This window comes from Polypterus senegalus, chromosome 18 (assembly GCF_016835505.1).
Source record: "Polypterus senegalus isolate Bchr_013 chromosome 18, ASM1683550v1, whole genome shotgun sequence".
NCBI classification, from domain to species: domain Eukaryota; kingdom Metazoa; phylum Chordata; class Cladistia; order Polypteriformes; family Polypteridae; genus Polypterus; species Polypterus senegalus.
The window spans coordinates 28,129,311-28,141,616 of NC_053171.1; the positions used below are offsets into that span (position 1 = coordinate 28,129,311).

Here is a 12,306-nt window from a genome sequence, read left to right on the forward strand (position 1 = left end):
TTATAAATAACTATAACTCACAATGTTCTTCTATCCTTGCTTTGAAGTAGTCCAGTACTGATTACAGGGTTGCGGGTTGGGTGATAAGTGAGGAAAACACACACACGAACAAAAATAAAATAAAAACTGGAAAAAAGTGACCTTTAAAAAACATAGTGGCGGAACCCACGACTGTGTGCTCAGCTTCGCTTCAGTTCTACTGCTCCCTTCTGCTCTGTCTCATTGTGCTCCTGTAGCAAGACTTGACACTCAAGTCTCAACCACTTCATCTCATCCTCCACTTCCATGTCCACTGCCTGCAAGAATTTGAAGTTTCCCTCTATTAACATGCAATCCAACATAACCCCAGTTCTTAAGAGTAGACTGCCTGGACAAACTTGCATTAAAACGTAGGGATTTTTGCAAAAATCAGCATTTAAAGAGGGTGCCGTCTTTCTAACATCCTCCATTCCCCAGTGAGGTTTGCATACTGCATGCCTCTCTGCTTCAGATCCAACATGCCAGCATTACAATATTTTAGCTGTGGCAAATGTTTTAGTGTGCCATCATTTAAAAAAAAAAAAAAAGATGAAACTGCCAGATTAATGCAGAATATACAACAAGAAACAAAGACAACTGTCAACAGTTATTAATAAATGTATCCAATGTTTTATCTGAGTGTTTACTGATATTAATTAACAATGGAAAGCTTTTGTTTTGACAGAGGGGTCAATTTTCAGGAAATGTCACTTCCTTAAAAATTAATACAGCAACTGGGAGAAGCTGGAACCACAACTGTGTAGCCAAGAAGTAAACTCACATTGACTTTCAGTTATTTTGCTCATTTTTGGCCTCAAGTAGCATTAAACTTGTGAATATTTCTTTTGATCTGAATTCATATGTAAGTTTGTAATTTTTGCAAATTAAAAATACACACAACACCCCATAACAAGAACGTGAAAAAAGTTTACTTGAGGGTTTTGCAAATTTATTAAAAATAAAAAAAACTGAGAAATCATATGTACATAAGTATTCACAGCATTTGTTCAATACTTTGTCGATGCACCTTTGACAGCAATTACAGCCTCAAGTCTTTTTGAATATGATGCCACAAGCTTGGCACACCTATCCTTGGCCAGTTTCGCCCATTCCTCTTTGCAGCACTTCTCAAGCTCCATCAGGTTGGATGGGAAGCGTCGGTGCACAGCCATTTTAAGATCTCTCCAGAGATGTTCAATCGGATTCAAGTCTGGGCTCTGGCTGGGCCACTCAAGGACATTCACAGAGTTGTCCTGAAGCCACTCCTTTGATATGTTGGCTGTGTGCTTAGGGTCGTTGTCCTGCCGAAAGATGAACCGTCGCCCCAGTCTGAGGTCAAGAGCGCTCTGGAGCAGGTTTTCATCCAGGATGTCTCTGTACATTGCTGCAGTCATCTTTCCCTTTATCCTGGCTAGTCTCCCAGTTTCTGCCGCTGAAAAACATCCCCACAGCATGATGCTGCCACCACCATGCTTCACTGTAGGGATAGTATTGGCCTGGTGATGAGCGGTGCCTGGTTTCGTCCAAATGTGACGCCTGGCATTCACACCAAAGAGTTCAATCTTTGTCTCATCAGACCAGAGAGTCCTTCAGGTGCCTTTTGGCGAACTCCAGGTGGGCTGCCATGTGCCATTTACTAAGGAGTAGCTTCCGTCTGGCCAGTCTACCATACAGGCCTGATTGGTGGATTGTTGCAGAGATGGTTGTCCTTCTGGAAGGTTCTCCTCTCTCCACAGAGGACCTCTGGAGCTCTGACAGAGTGACAATCGGGTTCTTGGTCACCTCCCTGACTAAGGCCCTTCTCCTCCAAACGCTCAGTTTAGATGGCCGGCCAGCTCTAAGAAGAGTCCTGGTGGTTTCGAACTTCTTCCATTTACGAATGATGGAGGCCACTGTGCTCTTCGGGACTTTCAAAGCAGCAGAAATTTTTCTGTAACCTTCCCCAGATTTGTGCCTCAAGATAATCCTGTCTCAGAGGTCTATAGACAATTCCTTTGACTTCATGCTTGGTTTGTGCTCTGACACTGAGCTGTCAACTGTGGGACCTTATATAGACAGGTGTGTGCCTTTTCAAATCATGTCCAATCAACTGAATTTACCACAGGTGGACTCCAATTAAGCTGCAGAAACATCTCAAGGATGATCAGGAGAAACAGGATGCACCTGAACTCAACTTTGAGCTTCATGGCAAAGGCTTTGAATACATATGTACATGTGCTTTCTCAATTTGTTTATTTTTAATAAATTTGCAAAAACCTCAAGTAAACTTTTTTCACGTTGTCATTATGGGGTGTTGTGTGTAGAATTCTGAGTAAAAAAATGAATTTAATACATTTTGGAATAAGGCTGTAACAACAAAATGTGGAAAAACTGATGTGCTGTGAATCCTTTCCGGATGCACTGTGTATATAATATATAAATCACTTGTTACAATTCTGAAAATACAATATTAGGGAAAGGTGAGTAAAGAATTGTGATATTTCAAAACATTCACTTCCTGGACTGTGTATGGCAAAAAAGGTGTTGAGACCCTGTGGCCTAGAAAGATAGCACACAAAATCTCATCATATACAGACACATGAAAATGTGCACTCCATGGAAATTGTTGACAAATTTGAAAAGGCAAGCAGTAGATCTTCATGGGCCAACAGATAAAGGTGATATGCTTGAAATCAGGAATTTGCCTGATCTATGATGATTTCATTCAGCAAAGACATCAATACATGTAGTGGTCTTATTGGGAAAAAAGTAAATACATAAATAGTCTAGAGGTGCCAGACATGATTCTCAAATGAGAATACACATCTGGGGACAACTCATTATAAAGTTTGCAAGGAATAGCCATGAATTCCACTGCTGCAAATGTTTTGCCCACAGGGCTTCTTCTTAAAACACCTGCACTTAACACCCCCCCACTCATGCAGCTTAAATCACCAGTGTATTAGAAAAACTTAAAGCTGAAAGAAAATAAGCTAAAATTGAGGTAATCAATTCAGGAACTTGAGAAATATTTTTGTTTGTTACAATATCTTTCTGTCATTTTGACTACTGCGTCACTATATGGCATAACAACAAACAGAGTGTAGATGAGCATTGTGGTGTGTGGATATATTACATATTAAAAGAGCCACATCTACATTTTGGCAAGGCCTGTTTGCATTTCCAATTAAACCCTAATTTTAACTTACTTCAGTTGTTCATTTAGATATGCAGTCATTGAGCTGAATTTGCTGGGCCAACCAGTCCTGGACAAATTAGCAGTCGCCTGAAATCTACACTACTTGGAGATGATTTTCCTTACAATGGAATGACTGATTTCAAATAATTTGGTGATCTTTTTAAAGTCCTTGCCAGACTCGTGGGCATCCATTACCTTGTTTCAAAAGGGCCTCAGACAGCCCTTTTGATCTTGGCATGATGACACCACACATATCTAGAGCAAAGAGAACACGAGACCCTCGATATCTGCAGTTAAAATAAGACAGGGCCAATCTGCAGAAGAAGAAAGTTTTAATTTATGGCACCTAAAATGGAACACCGGATTCTAATTTTGTGGATTTGAAATGGTGATAAATGTTGGGATGTACTGTACTTACTTTTTCTACGTGACTTATCTGCAGTTTTGTTCATTTACAGTAGATTATGAACGTGAATACACAATGTAAGATGTATGTGTACTTTTTCAAGTATACCACCTTTATCTGTAGGCACTGTTTACATTAAGACCTAAGGTTTGCCTGTTCATTTATATTGAAAAAGCCAACAATCTTTATGGGGTGTACTTGCCTTTTCACACGACTATAAGTGTCAATAGTCTGCTACAGTTAAGCACTTACTTCAATTAATAGGTCTAATAATATCCAAAATTATTTTGTCTGACCAGTAATAACAGCCGCCAAGAACCCAAGATCATACTCTACTTCGCAACACTGGGTTTATTTTGGTGGAGAGCCCTGACCAAATGATACAATGTTTTTGGGAGGCTCAGCTTAAAAATTTTTGGAAACCCCTGTGTCAAACAACAATTTCCTCCTCTGCTTCAGCCTCCCTTGTTTTTCCATCACTATTTTGTCCACATATTCACTCTCTCCCCTCATCACATATCTGTACCACCTCAGCCTGCATTCCTGTACTTTCTTAAATATATCTCCCACTTTTACTGTACATCCAATTGTCCCATATCTTATGCAACTCCATACATGTATCACAATGTTCTCATTTCAGCCAATCCCTGGACAATCCTCCCAGACTTATTTGTACTCCTTTCACTCTTATGCACCTTCAGATGTGGCACTCCATCATAAGCCTTCTCCAAATCAATAAACATGATGTGCAATGCAAACCTTTTCTTGATGCTTCCCTATAAGCTGTTTTAATACAAAGACTGCCACAGTTGTTCCTCTCCCTGGCATAAAACCGAACTGTTGGCTGACATGGCAGTGCTTGAACTTGAGTAGTGGAGAGCAACCATGTGTATCACAAGAGTTAAGGGAATGCCATACTCAAACAGACTCAAGAGGATTAAGCCTGTTCAGTCTCAGCAAACTGTCCTTCAATTGAAGGACCCACAGGACAACAGTGGAAATTAACGGTAAGTACATTTAGCACTACACTGTAGTCCAGGATGCACTTGTTAAAGCAAAGCATTGTGGGAATCTGGTACAAACTATCCAGACTTGTAGTTGAAGCAGGAGCCTTGACAACCTTTAAGAAGGATCTTGGATTAAGATAGTTGGACGGCTTAGCTAAAAGGCAGTCAAACGAGTCTGAAGAACTGAATGGTCTCGTCCTGTTTGTCAATATGGTGACCTCCTTCCTAAACCTTCCCTAAATTTCTACTGCGTGTGACATCAACTTTATCAGTTTATAGTTTCCACAATCCTGAACATCGTCCTCCTCCTAATAAACAGACATCAATCACACTGTTCCTCCACTCGTTTGATATTCTCTCATGCGTTAGATCTCACAACACATCTACTTCCGCTTCCCCAAAACTCTTCCACACTTCCATTGTCATTTCATCCGGTCCTGTTCCCATTCTTTATTCTTTTCAGGGCCTACTTTACTTCCTCCAACTTGATGCCGGTCCCGAGCCCAGATAAATACAAAGGGTCAGTGTCAGGAAGGATAGCCGACATTAGCCAAAACTTGAACGATTAAATCAATTCCAATCACCTTCGAAAAGTTCTTAATTCACGACCCAGTTTTAATGCTAGACATCATAGAAAATAATTTAGAAAATTATCATCTATTAGAGAATGTGTCCAAAGGCCCAATCACTCGTTTTAGAGACTTTGGAAGCCTTGACAATACAATGAAACGTGAACGTCTAACGGGACCATGAGTTCCACTTCGCCTACCTGTTCGTTATTGTAGCACCATTTCTCATCTTTGTGTCAAATGCTTTGTATTTAACCGAAAGAAATATGCAACCGTAGCGTATCTATTAACACTGTATGACGCCAGCCGGTGAAACACACACCCATACAACGCAATAGTTATGTGAAGGTTACCATGGTAAGCGTCGAGGCACTGGTTACCGATCGATCACCGGACAGATATGCACCTCGAGTCTCTCTTACACTCCAAAGTTAAAAATTCACTCCGTATAAACGCAGTCCTAACTGCGCCCATCTCCTCTGGGCAACAGCATGCATGTCTATCGGGGCAGCCCGATCCGTCTAACAGTCCGGTCTCCGTGCGTGCATGCATGCATCTCGTCTTCGAGACGAAGCATTTCTGAATCGGCGCCAGCCTAGTTGGCCCTTCGGTGCACCAAGCGTGTACTTTTCTGAACACAGCCATCTGTCTCCTCCCATTCCCTCCTCCTCCTTCTCCCCCCACTCCTCTCACTGAGCCGTTGCTTCCTGCGAGCCAAACTGCGCCATTGCGGCCTACTCGCCTCCCCTCGCCTCGGCGGCAGCAGCGCGCTCGCACGCTCCCGCAGCCGCCGCCATCTTCCCCCGGCCGCACCAACGCCATTTTTTCGGGCCGCCATACTGGACCGGAGGGGGAACATGGCGGCGCCCATCAACACATAAAAACATGGCTTCCCTTCAAAACAAAAACAATTCAAGCCGGCTTTGCTGAACTGCACGCGGGGTTCGACTGAAAAGGCGCCCCGAAAGAGGGCCCGATTCACCGCCCCGCAAAGCCAGGCCTGCACAGGAGGACAACGCCCTTGGAAGGCCCTCTTTGTTAGGCTCCACGATCAGAAACTCGAACGGCAGCAGCACTTCTGTCACGTTCTCTCGAAGTCCCCACTCACCTGATGCCCACATCGTGACAGAAAACTCCCCTTCTAAGGTCTTGATCTGGACCTGCTTCTGTTCCCATTTTCTGCCGCTTGCCTCAGCTCCAGTCAGGTAACTCTTTTTGCCCGCTTTCTTGCCACTGCTGCCGCCCCCTTTCTTCATCCGCCCTCCTGACGAGGAGCTGCTTTTCCCGGCGACCGTCACCAGCGTCTGCTCGATGTACTCCTCTTCGGCCGCCGGGGCCGGCACAGGGATGAGGATCTGGTCCTCAAAGCCGTCGTCAGCCCGGAGGTCCGAATCATCCCCACCGACCACCTCTTCGCGGGTCTGCACCAGAATAACCTCCTGGTGATGGTGAACCTGAGTCGGATCGTCCGTCACCAGGGGTTGCAGAGCGATCATGGGCTGGTGGTGCTCGTCGTCGTCTTCGTCGTCGTCCTCTCCGACAACGGTGGTCTCGATAGTTTCCACGGGGATGGTCTCCACTTCGATCTCATGCAACTCCACGATTTCGGCCGGCATCTCCGAGCCGTCGGTCGCAATGTACAACGTATCGCCCGATGCCATATTGGATCCCCTGGTTGCTCGCTTGCGCGCTCTCTCTCTCTCTCTCTCACACATACACTCTCTCTCTCTCCTCACGCACGCTCGCGCGCTCTCTCGCTCACTCTCACACACCCCCACCACCACTCGTTCAACAATCTCCAGACGCCCCCCACTCCTCCTCCCCCTTCGTAGCTCTTCCTTCTTCCAGTGCGCGAATTCGGCTAACCCTCTCCTGTGCCTTGAAACCTCGCGAGAACACGCCGACAGGACTAGATTGGAAGTGAATGATGGAGGAGCGTCAAGATCAAGCTGTTTGTGCGAATGCGGGTTTAAAGAAATCTTTGGAGTCTTTACAGGTTCATAATCTGTCACCAGGAGTAGCTAATACTGCTGTATGTTGGAACAGGAGATGACCAGTGAAGCAAAAAGAGGGACTTTCAACTATTCGGACTGATTTTATCGCATAAGTGGCGTGGCCGCTTGTTTGAAAACTGCAAATCAAAGTAGCTTTTGTTCTATGGCTCGGACTGTTACCAGGTCAGAAAAGCAGATATTGTTTTAATTTATTGTCATAGTGGTCAAGATTATATTAAGAAAAAAGTCATTAACTGTCAGTTAAAATGACGAAATTGATGCACAGACTGTTAAAAAAGACCCTCAAGAAAGGGAGATAACGAAGGCGTTAGACTTCTGTCGTTGTATTTCTAGGGATTCAGGGAGGTAACATTGTCTTATGGTGAAGGTTGGCGAAGGTTGGCTTATGTCATTCAAGGTAATGTCAGCCTAATAAATTCTGTTCAAAACTGGATTCTTATGTCTCTGTATGTCCATTTCATACCAATTACGTTTGCCGCGTACGGTGTATATTGAGCTTTTTTTTTTTTAATTCCAGATGCTATATTTTATTTTGTTTTATCCAGTATGTTACTTAAAACAATTTACACAGCAGCCTAAATACACAATTCTAATCCACAAATTAACTCTTGAACTGTGTCACAGAAACCAGAATTGCAAAATCGCAATTTATTTTTCTCATCTCCGTTGAAAAGACAATGAGGAGATTTTTGCATTTGTCAAATACGTTCCGCTATCAGTCGTTTTGTGCCGGTGCATTTTGGGAAAGCCTCAACACGCCTCATTATTCGTTTAGTTTGGCTTGATCAGATATTTTATAGTGGGGTAGGCTTGTAGCAAGTGAACAGCCGTGTACTGTTTGATCCAGTGTCTTAAAGGCTGCAGTTAACCGAATCTTGTAGGTACGAAGCAAGAACCAACCCTGGACGGGACTCGAGCACTCAAGGAAAATGTATACTCGCCCATTTAACAGTACTAAAATAATGTTGTGTAATGAAATTATTCAGTGTGTGTGTGTGCCAATATAAATGTGTTTGGCATTCAATGCCACTTTTTTGAGGAATGGTGTGTTTGTTTACTTGCGCCTTGTTCTATACTTTTTTGATTCAGTAAAACTTGTGTAATGTCATTGCACAGTTACACAGTCATCAGTGGTGGTTCGTCTGTAAGGTTATTTGACTGTACTATGCAGCATTCCATGATCTGCTTCTCGCAAATGAAAAGAGCACTGTGGCGGATGTTTGCCGAATGGCAGACCAACCACAAGCGTTACCTGGTAGGTAATCACCCACACAAGTCAGGTTGGGACTCGGACTACGAATGCAATGAATGAAATTACAGTACTCCGGACCTACAGGCCGTCAAACAAACGTGGCGCAGCGTAAAGGGGCTTCGCTGACGTCCGAGGTTCGATCCCCGAGAGGGGAGCAGTAGAGTGCGTACGCCTGATGAACCTAAATGAGGGCGAAACACGTGTCGTGTGCTCTTTGCGTTATTTGACAGTAAACTATGGGTATGTGTGTGTATGTATATATATATATACATATATATATATGTGTGTGTGTATGGAACAGATTTATCAGTTCCTGCTGCGAGATGTTACCCCACTCTTCCACCAAGGCACCTGCAAGTTCCTGGACATTTCTGGGGGGAATGGCCCTAGCCCTCACCCTGCGATCCAACAGGTCCCAGACGTGCTCAATGGGATTGAGATCCGGGCTCTTCCACTGCGAGGATGATCAGCTGTCCTTACCGTCTCCCTGTAGCGCTGTCTTAGGCGTCTCACAGTGCGGACATGGCAATTTATTGCCCTAGCCACATCAGCAGTCCTCATGCCTCCCTGCAGCATGCCTAATGCACGTTCACGCAGATGAGCAGGGACCCTGGGCATCTTTCTTTGGGTGTTTTTCACAGTCGGTAGACAAGTCTCTTTAGTGTCCTGCGTTTTTAGAACTGTGACCTTAAATGCCTACTTTCTGTAAGCTGTTAAGGTCTTAACGACCATTCCACAAGTGCATGTTAATTAATTGATTATGGTTAATTGAACATGCATGGAAAACATTGTTTAAACCCTTTACAATGACGATCTGGAAAGTTATTTGGATTTTTAAAACATTATTGTTGAAATACACAGTCCTGGAAAAGGGACGTTGCTTTTTTCGCTGAGTATATATGTGTGTGTATGTATATATTTATGTGTGTGTGTATATGTATATATATATATATATATATAATATATAATGTGTGTGTGTATTTTTTGGCAGGTATTGTATCATATATATAATTTGTTGTTTTGGGTGGATGTCAGAAAGGCTCTATAAATAATAACCGTTGACTGTAATTGAGATAATCATTCGCTTTAATGAAGAATCTTGATTAGTTTTGTTTACATTATTACATTTAAAGCCGTTGTCACATTACACAACATCCATCTGACTTGCCAACTGCTGTTTCTAATCTACTGTACTTGCTGGACCATGGCAATTAAAAGTGAAGATCGCTAAGCATGTCACATGTTCAATTGGTTGCCGAACAACCCGCACAGTCGTGCTTGCCTTATATATCTAAGGGTTAACCAGTATTAAGTTCAGTACTTTTTTTTTTTTTAAACTCTGTTGTGGTACGTAAAACACAACATCAGATAGGCAAGCTTATCCTTCTGTTCTGTTTATGTGGTCCAAAATGCCATATTCCTTATTTCTCATCTCAGCATACACTGTGTGCACAATTATTAGGCAAGTGAGTATTTTGACCATATCATCATTTTTTATGCGTATATTCCAACTCCAAGCTGTATTAACTTGAATGCTTATTGGATTTAAGCACGTCAGGTGATGTGTATTTGTGTAATGAGGGAGGGTGTGGCCTAAGGAGATCAACACCCTATATCAAGGTGTGCAGAATTATTAGGCAGCTAGTTTTCCTCAGGCAAAATGGGCCAAAAAGAGATTTAACTGACTCTGAAAAGTCAAAAATTGTAAAAAGTCTTTCAGAGGGATGCAGCACTTTTGGAATTGCTAAGATATTGGTGTGTGATCACAGAACCATCAAACATTTTGTTGCAAATAGTCAACAGGGTCGCAAGAAACGTGTTGAGAACACAAGACGCAAATTAGCTGCCAAAGATTTGAGAAGAATCAAACGTGAAGCTACCAGGAACCCATTATCCTCCAGTACTTTCATATTCCAGAGCTGCAACCTACCTGGAGTGCCCAGAAGTACAAGGTGTTCAGTGCTCAAAGACATGGCCAAGGTAAGGAGGGCTGAAACCCAACCACCACTGAACAAGAAACATAAGTTGAAACGTCAAAACTGGGCCAAGAAATATCTGAAGACAGATTTTTTTCAAAGGTTTTATGGACCGATGAGATGAGAGTGACTCTTGATGGACCAGATGGATGGACCTGTGGATCAGTAATGGGCACAGAGCTCCACTCCAACGTGGAGGTGGGGTACTGGTATGAGCTGGTATTTTTAAAGATGAGCTAGTTGGACCTTTTGCATTGAAGATGAACTCAAAATCAACTCCCAAACCTACTGCCAGTTTTTGAAGACACTTTCTTCAAACAGTGATACAGGAAAAAGACCATGATTTTTATGCAGGCCAATGCTCCATCACTTGCATCGAAGTTCTCCACTGCGTGGCCAGCCAGTAAAGGCCTTAAAGATGAAGGAATAATGACATGGCCCCCCTTCCTCATCTGACCTAAACCCTATCGAGAACTTGTGGGCACTTCTTAAACGCTAGATTTACGGGGGAGAAAAACAATACACCTCTCTGAAGAGTCTCTGGGAGGCTGTAGTCACTGCTCCACAAAAAGCTGATCGTCAACAGATCAAGAAACTGACAGACTCCATGAATGGAAAGGCTTATGACTGTTATTGGAAAGAAGGGTGGCTATATTGGTCATTGATTGATTGGTTTATTTTTTTTAAAATGTCAGAGATGTTTATTTGTAAATTTTGAGGTGTTTGTTTATTATTCTCACTATAACAGATGAAAATAAACAAGTGAGATGGGAAAATTTTCATTTTTCCTTTAGTTGCATAATAAATCTGCACACTAATAGTTGCCTAATAATTGTGTGCACATATGTATTCCCCTGATGATGTTCACACTCACATTTCCGTTGTGAAACATTCAGGTTTCAGGTTTATTAACATTTTGGATTGACTGATAGCACTGTGTTTGTTCCATATTAAAATTAATCCTCAAAAATACAACTTGCCTAATAATTCTGCACTCCCTGTATGTATTGTACTTCTTCTGGATGAGCATTCAGTGGTTGCCTGCTGTCGTACACACTGAGCTCACCCCTGTGCCTAAAGACAAAATCAGACGAGTCAGGTACTAGTTCTTGTACATCCCACATGTCACATTAGGTGACATTAGGCACCAACTGCTTCCAACTCCCGACGATTATGTAAATGAAGGCTACAATTGAAAATCTCTGGAAAGGTCTCAAAATGTGACATGACCATTACTACTTAACTTGATAAATACTGAGCTGATATGTGAATATTTAGAAAGTTTATTTCAGTGAATAATATTAGTAACAAGGTTTGTCACTTCCGATTTCTTATTTGGAGTATTTCCTCATTCATACCCATTGGATCCCAGTGTTCTTCCCTTGTTCTGCTAGGTTTCCTGTAGGGTCACCTTTGTCCTCTCATAGTAGATCGACACACTATGAGGTTGATCAGAACCTGAAGTTAGTGTCAGTGTTTACATAAGAAAGGCCTATGATGAACTGGGATTCTTGTTCAGGATTGGTCCTGGCATTGTGATAATTACTATTACTGCTTACTATTTATGACCTTATGCTTTGGGTGGATGAAAAATGGAAAAAGCTTTTATTTTTCAAAAGTGATACATGTTTTTAAGTTTAATATCTTTCCAACTCCTTATATCCTTTACTGGAGCTCACCTTGACAGTAAAGGTCCTTACATTGACTCAACTGTAATTTGTTCATGTCTACCACGAAAAACTTTTCAGCTTGTGGTGGAGGGGGGAATAAACTTTATTTAGACACAAAGAAGAAATACATCTACATGATTTTTTTCAACCTGATAAGTAAAATGGCGGCTGCTCTGTTTGTCTACATTTTAGATGCATTGTGGAGTGGTCATGAC

At 42.4% G+C, this 12,306-nt stretch overlaps 1 protein-coding gene across 2 annotated transcripts in view; it reads right to left on the reverse strand.

The window, feature by feature from the left end:
• The window catches only part of LOC120518341 (transcriptional repressor protein YY1-like), a 47,852-nt gene extending 40,706 nt beyond the window's left edge, over positions 1-7,146 (reverse strand). Inside the window, exon 1 of one of the 2 annotated variants that reach the window (XM_039741088.1) lies at positions 6,287-7,146. In XM_039741088.1, coding sequence (XP_039597022.1) covers positions 6,287-6,893 — 607 coding nt within the window. In that variant the 5' untranslated portion in view covers positions 6,894-7,146. The remainder of the gene's footprint in view (positions 1-6,286) is intronic. The other variant, XM_039741089.1, reaches the window with a different exon arrangement.
• Positions 7,147-12,306: the final 5,160 nt, after the last annotated feature.